General features: G+C 56.7%; 1 protein-coding gene across 9 annotated transcripts in view; it reads left to right on the top strand.

Moving 5' to 3' along the window:
* The first annotated feature begins 1,864 nt into the window (after positions 1-1,864).
* The window catches only part of PAPLN (papilin, proteoglycan like sulfated glycoprotein), a 37,961-nt gene continuing 21,192 nt past the window's right edge, over positions 1,865-18,633 (top strand). For 4 of the 9 annotated variants that reach the window (XM_061156721.1, XM_061156722.1, XM_061156720.1 and 1 more), the window contains exons 1-13: positions 1,865-2,494; positions 5,200-5,267; positions 10,902-11,017; positions 12,180-12,240; positions 12,505-12,607; positions 14,476-14,606; positions 15,392-15,515; positions 15,949-16,029; positions 16,118-16,290; positions 16,399-16,522; positions 16,980-17,106; positions 17,469-17,534; positions 18,082-18,289. In XM_061156721.1, the coding sequence (XP_061012704.1) occupies positions 2,347-2,494; positions 5,200-5,267; positions 10,902-11,017; positions 12,180-12,240; positions 12,505-12,607; positions 14,476-14,606; positions 15,392-15,515; positions 15,949-16,029; positions 16,118-16,290; positions 16,399-16,522; positions 16,980-17,106; positions 17,469-17,534; positions 18,082-18,289 (1,530 nt within the window). In that variant the 5' untranslated portion in view covers positions 1,865-2,346. Of the gene's footprint in view, positions 2,495-2,556; positions 2,604-2,641; positions 3,498-5,199; positions 5,268-10,901; positions 11,018-12,179; positions 12,241-12,504; positions 12,608-14,475; positions 14,607-15,391; positions 15,516-15,948; positions 16,030-16,117; positions 16,291-16,398; positions 16,523-16,979; positions 17,107-17,468; positions 17,535-18,081; positions 18,290-18,633 lie in introns of those variants that run through there. The other 5 variants (XM_061156715.1, XM_061156714.1, XM_061156719.1 and 2 more) reach the window with 4 other exon arrangements.

Raw genomic sequence — 18,633 nt, 5'->3', positions numbered from 1 at the left:
TTGACAGTGCAACCCTATGTTTAGTGACACTGCCTCAGTAGCTTGAAAACAGCCATGGGGTGTTTACGCCATGGAAACTGATCAGTGCTACAAAGCAGTGCTTTCTGGCCTCCAGGGAGCTGGTTGTTAAATGTTTACCACCACTAGACGTTTATTCTCCCCAGCTTCCAGCAGAGTAGGCACTCAGGTATTCAAGGAATGAGTGAATTAATAAACCACCATCCAAAAGAGCAGAAAGGAGAGAAGCAGTGCTCTCCAAGTTCAGGTTAGCCGAGTGCTGGTGCCACATGTCTTCTCTGGGGTAACCCAGCGCCTGAACTGCCATCTGGGGGACCTGCCAAGTCTTGTTTCCCAGGTCCTGGAGGTCGGGGCGCCAGCATGCTCCTGTTGGGGCTAGAGTCTGCAAGGGCCATTTGGGGCTTTTTCTGGGGGCAATGAGGGTCCGTGTTGCCTAAAAGTGGCGGTGGCAGCAGTCAAGGATCCAGCGGGATGTCCTAACCAGCAGTGGTCCTGGGCCATGATCTGTGACCACTTCTGTGATTCCAGCCCATTTCTGTGCTGATTCTCCAGCTTCTTGTCAAGTCTATGAGCTCCCAGTATCTTTCCTCTGACGAACTTTTCTCAGTTAGCCATGTCCTTTTCTGTGGTTTGTAACCAAGAGACCTATGTGTCAGGTCAGGTCAGATGCACAAGAGATCTACTGGGGGAAAATGCAGCAAAGATAAACAGAAGGGATCTGGGGCAAAGAAAGCCTTCAGAGAGTGGTGTACATCTGAGGTATGGCAGCAGGAGGTTGTCAGTCAACCGTGTTTCCTGCACCACTCTCTGGAGGAACACTACGGAGCCCTGGTGCAGGGTCCAAAGAGGAAAAACACAGACCCCTGCCCTTGCAAAGTTCACAACTTAGAGGGAGGAGGACAGACAGATGTGTCACTGAAGTGGTTCACAGTGCTTAGGTGAACCCTGCATCATGGGAGTGCAGGTGGGTGGAAGGAAGGCTTCCTGGAGGAGGTGCATTGCAGGAGCTCTTGGGGTTTTGCCATCTCCCTCCTCTCCAGCTTGCGATCCCAACCCAGCCTCACAGAGAGGTCTGGCCACTCATTTATTGGCTGTGTCCCTGGATCTGCAATCTACAAGGATGTAGGGAATCCAGGATAGAGGTATAGCAGGAAGGGGGACCCCTTCCAGGGCCCAAAACTGGGCTCTTGTCTAACACTCAGAAATGAATTGTCCAAGGAGACACATGTGCTGACAAAGCAAGAGATTTTATTGGGAAGGGCACCCGGGTGGAGAGCATGAGGGTAAGGGAACCCAGGAGAACTGCTCTGCCGCGTGGCTCGCAGTCTTGGGTTTTATGGTGATGGGATTAGTTTCCGGGTAGTCTTTGGCCAATCATTCTAATTCAGAGTCTTTCCTGGTGGTGCACGCATTGCTCAGCCAAGATGGATGCTAGCGAAAGGGATTTTGGGAAGTGGACAGACACCCGGTGTCTCCTTTTGACCTTTCCCGAACTCTTCCGGTTGGTGGTGGCTTATTAGTTCCGTATTCCTTATCAGGATCTCCTGTCATAAAACAACTCATGCAAATGGTTACTATGGTGCCTGGCCAGGGTGGGTGGTTTCAATCAGTGTGCTTCCCCTAACAGAGGTGGAGGGAGCATGGGACAGAAGGAGCCCACTCTTATTGAGCACCTAGTAGCGGCTTTATAGAAGCCGGTGACTTCTCTTTTCCACCACCCTCGACGTGAGTTCAAGTGAGCAATTGAGGAGGTGACATGACTTGCCTGAGTTCACACACAATGAGAGGCAGACAGGCTCCCGGCACAGCTGTCTGCCTCTCGGGGCGGTGCTCCTTCTGCCACCCCAGGCTGCAGCTACAGAGGGCGAGACAGGACCAGGGCGGAGGGGGGTTTACTAGGGGAGAGGCCTTACACATTTTTCCTGGAAAAAAAAATCTTTCTAAACCACCACGGTTTTGTGCACACCGTTCTTTTTATTGAACAAGGACTGTGTGTGCTGGGCCCTGTGGTCACCAAGTCCCTGAGGTGGTGGGACGCGAGGCTTAAAGGCAAGTGCTTGCCCTAACCAGGAACGGCTAGAGCCCGGCTGGCGGGTCCAGGGACCTGCCTGTCCAGCCTCTGGGTCTCGTTTGCAGCTGAGGTGTGGGGTAAGAAACCTGGGCCTCTGAGCAGAAGGGATCAGAGAGGAAACACAGAAACAGCTCAGGAAGGTGCTTTGGCCGCCAACCCCCCACAGGAAGAGAAGCAGCTGCCTCCCTCTTAACAGGGACCTTTGACCAAGCTCAGAAAATTCCTGGCTGAGGCAGGCAGGGAGTGGGGCTTTTTGAATGGGAGAAAGGATTTTTCCTTTTCTAGAGAGGTTTGGGGTAATCCCACTTCCTTTTCTCTGCCAAGCTTTATCTTTGTGTAAGAATTCACACACGTCCCCAGGGGGCCCCAGCTGCACAGCCGCTGTGTCTCCTCTCTTCAGGATAGGTAAGTAATGGGCCAAATTTAACATGCTTAGGTTTTACTAAGCATTTTGTCTGAGCATCCGTGATGGTCCAGGGAGATGAGTTGCCGGAGCTGCAGGTCTGAAGAGGGGGTAAGCTCCCTGCTCCTCAGAAGGCCAGGAGGGGAAATGCCCAACAGCTGGGTTAGGAAAGGGGCTGCAGGCAGAAGAGGATGAGGGAAAAGGAGCCAGCCTCGTGATCACCCCACCTCCGACGTGTCCCAGGATCAGGGCTAGTTTTCTGAGGATAGGTGATTTCCAGTTTCCGAGACAGAAATGGCAGACAAGACAGAGTGCCTTGGTTAAGAAAAAGAAAGACAAGTAGGAAGGAAAATTAGCTCCTACCTTGATCCCAACTAGTGCTGTGAACACAGGTGACAGGGATGCACACTCTACCGTCAGGGACCTCAGAGCTGACTTAGGGAGACTCCGAGCCGGGCAGGGTGTTGCACCAGAGAACTGCAGCAGACAGAGGTGGAGATTGAGGAAGCAGGGGCCACCAGCTGCCTGGGGTGGTGTTGGGCAGATCTTGAAGGATGAGTAGGAGTTTGCCGGGTCAGAGGGGGTTTCCCGAGGGCATTGTAGGCAGTGGGAAATGGTCGTGAGGAAGCATAGAATTCAGGGGTAGAAGACAGGCGGCTGCACATAGGTTTGTGTTGTTGTAAGGCGGATGCGAAGGAAGGATGGCACAGACCGGGAAGACGGGTACAGAGGAAATGGGACTGGCGCCAGCAGCAAATATGAAGGGCAAACCCTCGGCACAGACCCGAGGGGACGGAGGCCCTGGGCATCGCAGGTCACCGGGGATGGATGACAGCAGAGCTGGGTGAGGGGGAGATGGGCGGGGGGGAAGCCCGCCAGCGGCGAAGAGAGAAAGCCCAGCCTCCGCCGGCGTTCCAGGCGACCTGGCCGACCTCCCAGACGGGCTGGGCGGGCACCGACGGAACGGCCCCGCCGGCCCTGCGCGCGCGAGGTTCCTGGAGACAGGTAGGAGGCGGAGGAACAGGACCCGTGGGCCCGGGGCGGCTCACCTCCGGGCTGCTGCAGGAATTTGCCCGCCCCCCACCCCCAACCCAGCTGCCTGGGAGAGCGGTGTCGGAGGAAGTGGGGGTCCTGGGAGGAGACCTGCCTCCGGCTCTTCGCTGGGGCGGAGCCCGCTCCGGGCCGCGGGCCCTCGCGCCGGGATAGGGGAGGTCGTGAGCGAAAAGGAAGCCTCGGAGGGCAGAGGGCCGGGCTGAAACAGACGCAACCCCGGGCGGCCCACGCCAACCCTCCGGCCTCCTCTGCGCTTCCCTCCGTCGGGTGCCGTTCCGGAGCGCAGGGTCCCGGAGACCGCGCGCCCCTCTTCCCTGGTGCTGCCGCGGCTGTGGCCCTGGAGCGCCCGAGCCGGGTGCCGCCCCTCTCCGCCTCGGGGGCTGCAGCGGGCCCCTTCCCCCGCGAGGCGGGCGCAGGGGACATCTTCGCGTGGAGACCGGGAAGGGCGCGCGGGGACCCGACGTCCGGTGCGAGGCCGCAGACCACTCGGCGCGCGTCCGCCGCTCCCAGTAGCAACTCCTTAAGTTCTTTTCTCCTGTCCTCCCTGCTGTCTCTCCTTTAGCTGCGTTATTCACCCCCGGCGAAGGCAGTCTCTACTTCAGAGAAGCAGCATCTTCGTCGTTAGCCCTAGCACGCGGCTTCCCAGGCACCCCGGCTTCCCCTCTTGCGCGCGGCTCTTCCACGAGGGGTCGCAGAGCCCAGGCGGGGCCTCCACCCCTCACACCGCCAGCCCCGGGAACCCCTGGTTTGCAGTGAAAATGATGCCTACATGAATCACTCTTGGTACTAAATTGACGCAGTATAGATGTGCCAGGTTATATTTGGCTGAACTTGGCTTAGTACGCTCTATTTTATTCTTGTAAACTGAAGTCATTTTGTGCTTAAGGAAAATTAAAGAGAACCATGGTGGAGTTAGATTTTAAAACTTAAGCATACAAGTCAGTACTTGCTTAATGTTTGGTACTGAAAGGGGCACATTGAGTATGCCATTTTCCAGCACGGTGACATGTACACACTTGCACACATACTGCGCACACGCACCAGACTGCACTCTTCTCTGTGCATACTGCACTCGCACACGCCAAATCACACAGGCATTTTGTACACACACCCACCCCCACCCACCTGCGTAGGGAGCCTGCTTGTGGAACTTCTCCGGAGCAGAGAAACGCTGCCTTGGGTTTAAAGTAAGATACAATCAACATATTCAAAGCTTTTAAGCTAAGCTTTTAAAGTACCTACAGAGACTTTTTAAAAAGTCTTTACGAGTTTTTAAACAAGTGATGTAATGGCTTTTAAAAAAGGATCTCTTGCTGAATGAAAACAGTGAGTCTGAATGCTTTGATTCTGAACTCCTGTCTTTTAACCAATGTTTTGAATTGCTCTTTCTTCCCTCTGAAACCCTGAAAGAAGTTACTCTTGAACTTTTAGAAGCCAGTTGTAGACGGGCCTGCGCTCCCTCACTGTATAAGACCCTCCACTGCGACCGACGGCGTCCCCTCCAGTCCCTCTGCGGGTGTGCGGGTCACCTGTGGGAGAGAACGGGCCGCCACCTCCGCGCTGGCCCGGGAGCCGGCGGGGAGCGCGGGGCTCGGATGGGTGGGGCGGTGCCTCCTCCCCGCCCCGCCCGCTCCAATCCCCGCCTCTCCCGCAGGCCCGACCGAGATGCGGCTGCTGCTGCTGCTGGTGCCCCTGCTGCTGGCCCCCGTGCCCGGGTCCTCGGTGAGTGCGACCCTTCCTCCCGCCCCCAACCCGGCCGAGGGTCGTCGCGGGTCGGAGCGCCCGATGGCTGGAGCCAGTGGCCGCGGCGCCATCCCCAAGAGAAGCCCACTGTCTGGATGGTGGGGCGGGAAGAGGAGAACCCTCGGCCTGAGCGCCTTCAAAGGCGGGTGGGACCTTGCAACCTCTGGTGCCCAGAACTTCCCGTCTGGCTTTAGGGAACAGTTCTCAGAATTGGCAACTTCCCAGCGGCTCCACCCCTCCTTCAGAAGGTTCTGGGCGCACTGCTAATGCTGCGGAGGTCCAGAGGGGTGGTCTATCACGGTGGAAGGAAGAAGGGTCCTTGCTGGCACCAGCTAAGGAGCAGGGCCAAATGGCCATCCCACCAGACGTCTGCCACTTGCCTATTGACCAAACTCGGCTGCCTCTCAATGGGGGCTATTTGGACCTAGAGATTTGGGCTGCCAGGCCCCTTCTCCACTGCCACTGGGACATCTAGATGCCCCTGGACAATCTAGAGCAGGGCTGTTCAATAGAACCTTCTGAGATGATGGAAATGCTCTGCATCTGTGCTGTCCAATAAGAGAGCCACTGGGTTCATGTGGTTACTGAGCACGTGACATGTGGTCAGTACAACTGAGGAACTGAATCTTACTTGATTTTTAAAATTATTTGTAACTGGGCTGAGTCTGTTGCTACGTGCGTGCTGCTCTCTACTTGCAATGTGTGAGCTTCTCATTGCATTGGCTTCTCTCGTTGCTGAGCGCGGGCTCCAGGGCGCACAGGCTTCGGAAGCTGTGGCACTCGGGCTCAGTTGTGGCATATGGAATCTTCCCAGACCAGGGAGCGAGACAGTGTACCCTGCATTGGACAGGCAGATCCTGAACCACTGGACCACCAGGGAAGCCCTTATTTGATTTTAATGAACATGAGTTTAAACAGCCTCATGTGGTTAGCGGCTACCGCATTAGTGGAAATTCAGAGAGTGGATACAGGAAGGCAACTGGTGATCACAGTAACTGTTTCATTACCAGGGGCCTGAGGGACAAGGCTCCCTGGAGAACCTACCTGGGTTCCAAGGAGGTGCAGGGAATCTTCTAGATCACAGGCCCCACCTTGGGGGAGGGGACCGTGTGCTGAGCTGGGCTTGTTCCTGGAGCTGCTCCTGCCTGGCTTCTCCCGCGTTGACAGGATGGAGGGCACAGATTCCGTCCGCCCCTGGAGAGGGCTCCGTGGGGGGGAGACTCACAGCCCTGCCTCCTGAGGCCCGCAGGAGGACCCCTGAGAAAGGACCCACACTGTTCACTGCTTGGGGAGAGGCAGGGTGATGCCGTCTCTGTGGAAATGTGAGTGAAGGCTGAGAAGTCCTCCTCCAACCAGGGGGCAGGCAGGGGTGGGAGTCAGCAGTGGGCAGCGGGTTTGGCGTGGGCCTCAGAGCAGAGAGTGGGCTAGAGCCCCCTTCCTCATGCCCCCTTCACCACCTTCTGGCAGCCCCGGGTCACCTCTGCTATGCCGGGGTCCTTGTTTCCTCAACGCCACACCCTGAGGTCCTCGCCACAGACTTCGTCCTCGTGCCTGGCTGCACTGAGGTCACGGCTTAGGGGGGAGGGGGGGTGTGGTGAGTGTCAGGACACCAGGATGAAACTCAGAACCACCTCCAGCATCTGTGTGACGCTAAGCAAATCATCAGATCTTAGATTCCTTTAAATTGGAGAGTAATGACGCCCACGCACAGGTTGCATGCAGGTGAAATGAGGGATCCGAAGTAACCTGGGGCCTGTTAGGCGCTTTCTCCCTTAGAAACACCTGGGTCCATGGGGCTGGGATCCCTCCTTACCCGCTGCACTGTCTGGGGGAGGGTGTGGCCCAGGCTGGTTCTAGCTGGGGGTGGGACTGCCCCATGGCCCAGGCTGGTTCTAGCCGGGTGAAATACCTACTCCCCCGTAGCCCAACATGATCGTAACTGGGGGGTGGGACGCCCCCCTCCCCGTAGCCCAGGCTGGTTGTAGCTGGGGGTGAGACCCACCCCCCCTCCATAGCCTAGGCTGGTTGTAACTGGGGGCAGGACCCCCCCCATGACCCAGGCTGACTCTAGCTGTGGCGGAACCCCCTCCCCACCATCCCCAAGCCTTCACGGGATCATTCTCAGTGCTGACAGGGGTCAGCTGGAGCAGAATGAATAGTAAGTTAAGGACGACTGACACATCATGCCTCTCGCCGCCCCTACCCCAGGGTGGTCAGGGGAGGCTTCACAGGGGTCTTCCACTCTCCTTGCCTCCGGTCTGTTCCCACTCCCACCCCAGCACGTTGGGCAGGTGATCCCCCGGGAACAGTGTGGCAGGAAGGGGGGGTTCCTGAGTTGCCCAGGTGGGGGTTGGAGGAGGAGCTGGTAGGGCGCGGAGGGCAGCAGGAGGCAGGTGAGGACAGGCCCAGGTGAGGGTGGACTGGACCAGCTCACTCTGGCTTCACACCATCACGCCGCCAGTGATAATTACAGAGAAACGCGATGTGTCTGTGCTGCTCCTGGCTGAACGCGCTTCCCTTTGCCAGAGAGACTACAGGGCCAGGCCTGGCTCTCAGACGCCTGCCCCTCCCCGGACTGCACACGGTGGCAGGGCGCCCCTTGTTGCCTGTGCACACCCACAGGCCCAGCCTGGGGGCAAGAAAGGGTGGATGGGGGGCTCAGGTCTCCTGCTTCAGGAGTGAGCCTGCCATCCAAGCAGGCCTTGGTCAGAGGTAGTTAGTAGCTAGGACGAGGCCGGCAGGATAAGAAAGCGGCAATTCCCTTGAACCGCTTCCAGAATTCTTATGTTGTAGTGATGAGCCTTCCCTCTTAAAGAATCTGCCTCCAACGCATGAGACTTGGGTTTGATCCCTGGGTTGGGAGGATTCCCTGGAAAAGGGAATGGCTTTCCATTCCAGTATTCTTATCTGGAGAATCCCATGGACAGAGGAGCCTGGCAGGCTACAGTCCATGGGGTCGCGCTGAGTCGGACAGGACTGAGCGACCAACACTTTCACTTTTTACAGCGATGAGTCTGGGGGGAGGTGCTTATCATCCCTGGAAAGTCACCCTCTACCCCCGACACTCAGTACCTTCCCCTTTAAAATAGGAACTGATCAAGTAAATTTCAGTTTAAATTTCACGGAACACTTTTATATCCTGGTTTTTAGAAGCTCGGAGATCTGGCCCACTTAGAAGTGAAGGGTAAATGATTTGAAGAGTGAAAGCTCAGACTTTGATCTGGTTGGCCCTTCCTTCTTGGTTTTGTATGTGGTTCAGCAAACGTGTATGAGTTGTTCTGATTCAGGGTTCATGGTTTTATTATAAACCAAGGATAACTAGATGTTTGGCACTGGGGCGCTAGAAGAGCGCTGGGCATAATCTGCATATGTGCAAACCTCCATCCTCACCCGAGATCCTGGGTCGTGGCGGGAGGCTCACTACGTGAGGAACAGTTTGCTTTTCCACATGAGAACTTGAGTTCTTTCTAGGGAAAATGGCAGGGATTTTTTCCTCTAGAGATTATTATGTTGTGATGCCCTAAAATAAAGTCCCCTTCAAACAAACATGACATATTTCCAATCCACGTTTTGCCTCCCAGCAAGAAAGCAAGTCTAACACCCGTCCATCCTCAGGCCTCATCCAGTGTCCCCCTTGGTTCCCCAGGTGAGGTTGGTGGGAACCTGGTAAAGAGCAGAGGCCTGGAGTGCAGCCAGCCCGCCGTTGTGTCCACTCGTCCCTGGTGGCTGCCTCTCTTCATCTCTTTTCCATGCACCGGGACGGTCAGGTTGTTCTGTGGAGTAAATGAGAGAATATATGTGTAGCATGTGGACTTCTGAAGTCAGCTGCAGGGTACCAGATCCTTCTGGCGGGAACCTGTATCCATTAGGATCATTTTCCTGTTAGAGTCCCAAATGACAGTCCTTCAACAAAAAAAGACCCGATTCCTCTCTCTCATAAACACGCATGGTCAGAAATCTAGGGATGTTCTATCTCACCAAGTGCTCCAGGATTCTTGTACCTTTGCTTCAGTGTTTGAAACTTCTGTTCCTAAATTACCACATAGTTTCGAAGGCTGCTCCAATTCCAGCCATCACATCTGATTTCCAACCAGCAGGAAGGAGTATAGGAGGACTAAGAAAAAGGACAAATGAACACGCAAGCTATCTCTTAAGGAGATTACAGGCACACTGTTTTATTATGCTTTGCAGCTAGTGCATTGTTTTTTTATAAATTGCTGTGTTGAGAGGGTCTATCAATGTCATTTTTCCAACAGCATTTGCTCACTTTGTCACATTTTTTAAATTCTCAAAATATTTAAACTTTTCAATCATTATTATGTTTGTTATGGTGATGTTTGATTAATGATCTCTGATGTTACCACTGCAAAAAGATTATGACTTGCTGAAAGTTTGGGTGATAGCTAGCATTTGTTTAGCAATAAAGTACTTTTTAATTGAGGTACATACATTATTTTTAATGCCATCACACACTTAATAGATTCTAGTATAGTACAAACAACTTTCACGTGTACTGGGAAATCCCCAAAGCTGTGTGATCTGCTTTATCACAATACTTGCTCTATTCTGGTGGAACCAAGCCTATAGTATCTCTGAAATATGCCTGTACTGGAGACTGCTAGGAAAGGAAATCTTGCTCAGTCGTGTCCGACTCTTTGCGACCCCATGAACTGTATATACAATGCATGGAATTCTCTAGGCCAGAATACTGGAGTGAGTAGCCTTTCCCTTCTCCAGGGGATCTTCCCAACCCAGGAATCGAACCCAGGTCTCCTGCATTGCAGGCGGATTCTTTACCAGCTGAGCCACAAGGAAGGCTGTTACCCAGCATCTTTCATGTACATCTCACTGACAAGAATTTAGTGACATAGCTGTGGTTGGCTGCAGGAAACCTGGGAAATGAACTTGGGTGGGAGGGCAGCCAGCTATCCAGCTAGGAGTCAAGAGTTCTCTTAATGGGAGAAGGGGAGGATGGATACTGGGGAATTCCTGGGGGCCCCTGCCACAGCTTGGCAGGAAGAAATCACCACCCCATCCTAACACACACGTGCACACGATTAGATTAAGTTCTTACTAGGCCAGAGTTACAAAAACATGGCGCTGCGGGTGGACGGCATTCCCCGCACATGTGGAACCCATCCTACCTGATGACATGCCGGTCCTCCTGCGCTTTTATATCTCCCTCCTGGGAGGATATGCTCTGCTGGTCCGGGGGCTTTCATTCAAGGGCATGCTTGTAGACATCTTGGTTCTCAGACCAGACTCTGCCCAGCCAGGGGATGTCATGGTCAGACACGATCAGAGGAGAGCTCTCTGCCTGCGGCTTGCCCATTGTACTGGGAACATAGGGGCTGCTGGTGGAGGCGGCACTGATGGATGGGAAGGCTGGGTTGGCTCCCAGCTCCTTATGGTGAAAGCTGGCTTGTTCCACAAATGAGGATGTTGGAGTGCCTGGGGGAGCTGCAGTCCTGAAGGCTCGGCTCTAGGAGACACGGTCTCAGGCTCCTTGCAGGGGAGGGCGGTGCTCCAAGGCCGGGGGTGTCAGGGCAGCCCGGAGCACTCTTGTGGGGGCTCCGAGTGCTGACTCCCGCTGCTGAGCGTGTCCATCTCTAGGCTCCCCAGGTGAGGCGGCAGAGTGACACCTGGGGCTCCTGGGGTAACTGGAGCCCCTGCAGCCGGACCTGTGGAGGGGGCGTCAGCTTCCGGGAGCGCCTCTGCTACACCCAGAGGTAGGAAGGCGGGGATGGGCCAGCTTGCTAAAAGAGGGTATGCGCGGGGCAGTGGCTGGGTGTCCTGGGCCAGTGCCAAGGCCACAAGGGCAAAACCTACCACACGACAGATTTGTTCTGGGAGCAACATCAGTGGAGAACTTGAAATCGAGTCATTTCCGCATACTGACACTGATTGCAGCGACAATCTTATTTCAGGGAGCTGGTGCCATTCCTGCTTCATCCACCCCTGAGTCTCTAGCTTCTCTGGCAGTACCGGCAGGTGTAATGAATTCTTGTTGAATTAACGAATAATCCTCAAAAATTCCTAACGTGTGCGGTTTCTCTGCCGTCAGCCCCTTTGTCAAGTATAGATGTTTCTCACTCCAAGTGACTTATTAAGTTCCTGCTGTGTGCCCTGCACTCTGATGAGTACCATAGGGCGCAAAAGAAGAGGTGATGACGCTCTCCCTGTCAGGGGGTTAACAGTTCCTGAAAACTTTGCCTGAAGAGGCAGAGAGAAGATACTATTCTAAGTGTCTTATCTACATTTACTCCCCTTAAATGGCAGAATAACCTTACCAAGTGGGTATATATTGCATCTTATTGTATCTCCAAGGACAGAATTTGAGTCTTCTCTGGGAATATGCTTTAAGAGGCAGAGTGGCCCCAAGTTAGCCAAGCTCTAGGCTAGTTAGCCTTCTGGGTGGGGCTTCTCCCAGGTCCGAACAGAGGGCTCATTATACCTGCCTAAGGGGGTTTGTGCGGAGAAGGCAATGGCACCCCACTCCAGTACTCTTGCCAGGTCGGAGGAGCCTGGTGGGCTGCAGTCCATGGGGTCGGTAAGAGTCAGTCACGACTGAGCAACTTCACTTTCACTTTTCCCTTTCATGCATTGGAGAAGGAAATGGCAACCCACTCCAGTGTTCTTGCCTGGAGAATCCCAGGGATGGGGGAGCCTGATGGGCTGCCGTCTATGGGGTCGCACAGAGTCGGACACGACTGAAGTGACTTAGCAGCAGCAGCAGCAAGGGGGTTTGTGAGCCCCCTCCTCTCTGCCACCCCTCTGGCCCAGCAGTGCCCTCCGAAACTGGGGGTTGGGGGGGACCTGTGGGAGGGCCCCAGGAGGGGGCAGGTGCTGGGTCGTGGGGCTTCAGCTTTTCCCAGTGCTCTCGCCCTGCAGGAGAGATGGCGGCTCCAGCTGCGTGGGTCCCACCCGGAGCCACCGCTCTTGCCGCACGGAGGTAAGGTATCGCCCCTGCGGGTGGAGCACAGCTCCCCGGACCCCCGCCTCGGCTGACATACTGGCCTCGGGAAGCCCCCCACCCCCGCACGTGGGCGCACGGCCGCCGCTTCCTCACCCCGCCGCCTGAAATGATACCTTCGCCTCGTTAGCCCAAGGCCCCTGGAGGGGGGCTGACCCCCGCCTCCCCGAAGCTGCAGCAGGGGGACGGCGGGCCCCAGTGGTGGACCCACAAGCCCCCTCCCTTGCCCCCTCCTCCCCACAGAGCTGCCCGGACGGCGCCCGCGACTTCAGGGCGGAGCAGTGCGCGGAGTTCGACAGCCAGGAGTTCCAGGGGCGGCGCTACAAGTGGCTGCCCTACTACGGGGGTAAGCGCGCGGTCCCCTGGGCGCCCCTGCTGCCCCGCCCTGCGTAGTCCTGCGCTGGGCCCCTTCTTTGGGCAATCTCTTTGCTACATTGACTTTGCATTTCGCAGTTCCCACTAACATATTGTGGTGCTCAATCGTTCAGTCCTGTCCGATTCTTTGAGGCCCCATGGACTGCTCTGCCCATGAAACTTTCGAGGCAAGAATGCTGGAGTGGACTGCCATTTCCTACTTCAGGGGATCTTCCCCGACTCAGGGATCCAGTCCGTGTCTCTTGCATCTCCCGCGTGGCAGGCGGATTCTTTACTGCTGGGCCACCTGGGAAGCCCTCACCATATTCTAGATGCTTGTCAAATACATTTAAAATAAAACCTCCAAAACTCCCAGCAGGGCATAACACTGGTGACCATTTTGAGGTTTTTCCATCCTTTCCCCCTGGGTATACAATGTTTCAGGCCAAGCGTTGGCCAGTTCTGTGCAGTTTTGAGCGGCCTTTTGCTTGGCCTGCTCGCTGAAGCCTTCCTCACTGGCAAGAGTCTCCAGGGGGGGGTCGGGGTAGGGTGGGGTTGAGACCTGTGCCCAAGTTTGGGCAAACTGCAGGCTGGGCTGCCCCCGGGCTTGGTGTAGCAAGAGCTCATTTACTCAGAATCTCTGGGGCTGGAGGCCATGCTCTGGGTAACTTTGAGGACCGTGTAGGTCATTAATTTTTAGAGCGATACAGTTCAAGAAAAACACAAAAATCACTAACATGGTGTAATTAAAACACTTTCGATGAGTCAGATATGCTATAGGATAATCCTTCCCAGTATGAGTTTTCACTGCTCACTGTAGATGACTCCTGGAAATTCTCTGGCACTCTGGATTCCAAATCAGTGAATATTTTACGTGCTGTGGGCTGGGGGAGGAGTCTTGCCTAGAGGTGGAGGCCCCAGTGGAGAAGTTTGCATTCATTGCTTCTGCTGGATCCTAAGGTGAGGGTATGTTGAAAATAATTTGCTAAGAACTGACTCATTGGAAAAGACTGATGCTGGGAAAGATTGAGGGCAGGAGAAGGGGGCGACAGAGGACCAAATGGTTGGATGGCATCACCAACTCAATGGACATGAGTTTGGGCAAACTCCAGGAGATGGTGAAGGACTGGGAAGCCTGGAGTGTTGCAGTCCGTGGCGTCGCAGAGTTGGACGCAGCTTAGCAACTGAACAACAACAAAATATGACAGAAAAATTAGAACAGAGGAAAGTTTAAAAAGGGTTGCCGAGGGATGCCTTCTTTGTGGTGGAGGTGATTACAATCCTGTTAGCATTATTCAAATAGATAAATATAAAAAAACAAGAAAATTACCTTAACCCACCTCTTTCATAGGATCCCTGCTAGCATTTCTTTCTAGTCCCTTTCACATTACTTTCTCTCTCTGTTTATGTATTTGTGATTGTTACATGGTATCACTTTGCATTCTGTTATAAACATTTCACCACATTATTGGCTAGTCTTCATAATCACAGTTTTTAATGGCACAATCCGCAGGTGTAATAATCTAGTGATAGTAATTAAAGAAAAAGAGTAGCTGACACTCAGGCTATTATAAATAGTAATGCTGAGATAGACCACTTCAAGTGTCTAGCTTTTTCCTTATTCTAGGATTTTCCCTTGACTTGATTCCCAGAGATATATCTGTTTCATGGAGAAGATCCTTTCCCCCCTGTGATGGTGGTGGAATTTTGAGCCCCTGGGGGTGCGATGGTATAGGACTTCCTCTCCGTGTATGTGTGTGTGTGTGTGCCTGTTTCTAGCCCCTGCCCACACTTTGCTGTTGCTTGCACAGGCCTCGAACCTCGCTCAGCCTCTCACCTGTCCCCTCTTGCTTACCGCAGCCCCCAACAAATGTGAGCTGAACTGCATCCCCAAAGGGGAGAGCTTCTACTACAAGCACAAGGAGGCTGTTGTAGACGGGACACCCTGTGAACCTGGCAAACGGGACATCTGTGTGGATGGCAGCTGCCGGGTGAGTTGTCCCCGCCACCCCCACCAGCTGGTTTGGGGCTCATTGCAGGCTGTCCCCCTACCCCCCCACCAGAGGCTCTCCTGACTGTGACGCCTTCTCAAGACTAGCTTCTAAGGTGCCTTGCATCACTGATGTCCTGAGGCCCTCTTACCTTTGCCCTTTGAAAATTCAACAATAAGAGGAACCCTCTGGGTGGCAAGTTAGAGAAGCCCAACTAAAAGTGACTTGAGGGGGAAAAAAAAGCCATTGAGGGAGGGGCTGGCTGGCTGCAGGGGCGTGGCTGATGCTCTGGAAAATCTCTCCTCGCTTGGCTTTCTCCTCTGGGTCTGCTGAGGGTTGGGCAAGTTCTTCTGGTGAGGTGTGAAGATGGCCCAGCAGCCCCAGGGTTCAGTTGTCCCAGCCTGGCCACCCCCTGGGGCAGGGGGCGCTGTTCCCCGGAGTTCCAGCGACCTGGGGTTGCCTCTGGCTTGTCCTCGCCTGGGGCTCCCCCGAACGCCTTGAACACAGCATACAACCTGCTGAGTGGCCCAACACTGCTGACCGGAAGCCGCGTCCACACGCTGTGGGAGAGAGGTGGCTTCCGAAGGAAAACGAGATGCTGTTGCTAGAGAAGGGGACGCGGGTGCCCTGCAGGCAGGAGGGTGGATGATCAGCTACCAGCCAGGTTCAGGGCTTACTCGGCCCCGGAGACCAGCGAATGGTTTCCGCGGCGGCCAGTGTTCCAGTCCGGGTGTGACCGTGACTCCCCCGGGTCTCTCGCGTCTCCTCTCATCTCCGCCTGGCAGGTCGTCGGCTGTGACCACCACCTGGACTCACTGAAGCAGGAGGACAAGTGTCTGCAGTGTGGGGGTGACGGCACGACCTGCTACCCCGTCACGGGCGTCTTTGAGGCCAATGACCTCAGCAGAGGTGGGGTCCTCGTGGGGTCTGCAGACGGTTCAGACCAGGGTCTGTCGCCTGCCCCTTCCTGGTGTCTTGCTCGCTGGCGCGGCCCTGAGAAGGCGTGATCTGGTGCTCAGGTCATGCCTCAGGGTGGAGACCAAACCCTTGTCCAGGAGCCTGTGGGCTCGCACTAGGATCTCTGCCCACTTCTCCAGTGATGCCTGGGTGTGTCCTCCCCCTCCCCCCATCATCCCCATCTGTCCCCTCCCCTCCCATCAGTTCGGGTGCTGGACCCGTCCACCCTCTGTGCAGCTGTTTGCTCCTTCCGAAACGCTCTTTCCCAAGCCCCCGGCCCTGCTGTGTCCTACTTGGCGACCCCACCTGTGCGGATGGGCGCTGGGCAGCCTCAGGGCCAACTCCTCCCTGTGGCTGGTGGTCCTAGAGTGTCTCTGTCCCCCAGGCTACAACCAGATCCTCATCGTCCCCGTGGGGGCCACCAGCATCCGCATCGAGGAGGCAGCCGCCAGCAGGAATTTCCTGGGTAAGGACAGTTTTGGGGTACGGGGCGGGGCCGTGGCCAGGAGGTGGGTCCTGCCCTGGCAGCTGACTGGGTCGCTCCCCCGGCGCAGCGGTGAAGAGCATCCGTGGTGAATACTACCTCAACGGGCACTGGACCATAGAGGACGCCCGCGCCCTGCCCGTGGCCAGCACCCTCCTGCACTACGAGCGGGGAGCGGAAGGGGACCTGGCGCCTGAGCGGCTCCACGCCCGCGGCCCCACCTCGGAGCCCCTGGTCATTGAGGTGAGGGGGGAGGCGAGCACCTGGCCCCCAAGAGGCTGGCAGGAGGACCTCGGGGTGAGCGGGGGCAGCCCCCTGGCGTCTGGCCTCAGTGGGGACTCTCCTACACAGCTCATCAGCCAGGAGCCCAACCCGGGCGTGCGCTTTGAGTACCACCTGCCCCTGGGCGCCCCCCGGCCCGGCTTCAGCTGGAGCCACAGCTCGTGGGGTGACTGCAGCGCTGAATGTGGTGGAGGTGAGGGCAGCGGCCTGGGGGTGGGGGGACGCGTGGCTGTGTGCAGGGCTTGGCGCTCTCCTGCAGGCGCCAGCTGTGGGTGGGAGGTGGACAAGTAGATGCAGCATCTGCATGTCACAGGGGGCCACCTTGGGGAAACCCAGGAGTGGGGGAACTCGATGACGGGTTCCCTAGCCAAGTGAACCAGAGGGCTTCCTGGAGGCAGTGGCATCTCCTAGGACACGGTATTCCTTTGGCGGCGGAAGGTGGGCCTAGAGCCAGTGACCAAGTGTCAGAGAAGGGCTCCATCACCCACAGATAAAGCTCTCTCAGCCTCAGAGATGGCCACCTATCCAGGGGGGTCACTGAGGCTCGATCAAGGTGATACTCTGGATGTGTCCAGAAGGGCGCCTGGTCCAGAGAAGGCGTTGGGAGAACGTGGACTGATCGGATGCCCGCTGTGGCCGGGCCTCTGCAGGTCAGCAGACCCGCTGGGTGTTCTGCACCATGGACGACGAGGTCTATCCCGAGCACCTGTGCCAATCCCAGCCGCGGCCGGCTGACCGCCGCCCCTGCAGCTCGCAGCCCTGCCCACACACCAAGCGGTGAGGCCCTGCCAGCCCCTCTGCCCAGGCAGGGCCCAAACTCTTCAGTGGGAAGGGAGTGGAGACCTTCAGCTGCTTTAGGTGTTGGGAAAAGGAGGAGGCTGGGGGGCTCCTGACAGCTGCAGCTGGCATGGGGAGGAGGCAGTGGGGGGCCTGAGTGTGAGACCCTGGGTGGTTCTGTCCACCCTCGTGAGCCCACACAGTGTCCAGAATGTCCAAGCTAATGGCGGGGGCGTGGGTGCGTGGGTACCAGAGGCCCCATTGGTGTGAGCTGGCAGGGAATTGACGGATGCCAAGGAGTGGACCAGGGCTCAGGCCCAGGGGCCTGAGGGCATCGGCGATGCCTTTGTTTATGCACAAAGGACCTCTTACCTGCACCGGCCCAGAGCGTGGCACCTTGCTGGGGCCCAGCGTATGTGCAGGAGCAGGTAATCCTCAGGCTACCGGCTCGCTGCAGGGCTGTGCCGTCTTCCACCCGGTGGCCTTGGTGGCAGGCAGCTGGTCTCTTGGGATGGTGGTAGGCCTGGCTTTGCATGTGTGGCGGGGGTGGCCCTATTGTCCAGGTCCTGGGGCCACTGCACACGTGGGTGAGCATGGCCCCTTGGGGAGACGCCCCCCTCTGCTAAGATTAGACCTGGAGGGAGTGGAGTCTGGCTGGGGTGATGGTGATCTGGTGAGAAGCAGAAAGGGGTCCATGTGAGGACGGGAGCCCTGGGAGGGAAGCAGCCAGGCTCTGTGTTTATAGGGACCTGGCACAGTGGTGGGAATGGGTGAGCAGGGCTGGATCTGGGCCTTTGAGCAGGGCTCTCTGCCCCTCACCTGGACGGCCTGATGCTCAGAGGATGGGCCAGGGAGGGGGGCGGGGTCCCTGCTCGGCTCCTGGCCACCGCCCCCCCCCCCCACCCCGCCCCGCCCCGGACCTGGACCTCAGACCTAGCTGCAGGGCCCGCCTCACTGCGCTCTACTCCCCACCAGCTGGAAGACGGGGCCCTGGACCCTCTGCTCAGCCTCCTGTGGGGGCGGCTTCCAGTCCCGCTCCGTCTACTGCGTCTCATTTGATGGGGCCGGTGCCCAGGAGGCTGCCGAGGATGCTGAGTGCGAGGGTCTGCCTGAGAAGCCCCCAGGCAGGCAGGCCTGCAACCTGCAGCGCTGCGCAGGCTGGAGTGTGGAGCCCTGGAGCGAGGTAAGGCCCGGCCCCGATGGGATGGGGTGGCCATCAGGAGCTGGGTGGCAGGCCTGGGCGGCCGCCGGCAACACTAAAAAGCTCGTCATCCTCAGGGGAAGAGGCTCCTGGGAGACAAGGGACCTGCCAGGTGGTCCCGGAGGCTGTGGTCAAGGCTGGGTCTAGGAGCAGGGGCTTGGATCCCTGCTGCAGCGCTCTTCCTCCTCCTTGAGGGTCCAGGGCGGGTGGGAGAGAAGGAGCCAGGCACGTTGTTTGGGGGGTGAGGGAGAGGCTGCTGGCCACTGCTTCCGGCCAGCTACACGTGTAGCAGTTGCAAGTAAAGGAAAACACACTTCAGCCGCGTG

The sequence above is a fragment of the Dama dama genome, chromosome 12 (genome assembly GCF_033118175.1).
Source record: "Dama dama isolate Ldn47 chromosome 12, ASM3311817v1, whole genome shotgun sequence".
NCBI classification, from domain to species: Eukaryota; Metazoa; Chordata; class Mammalia; order Artiodactyla; family Cervidae; genus Dama; species Dama dama.
The sequence above is the reverse complement of the archived record's forward strand: the minus strand, read 5'-3'. Positions and strand labels throughout refer to the sequence as shown.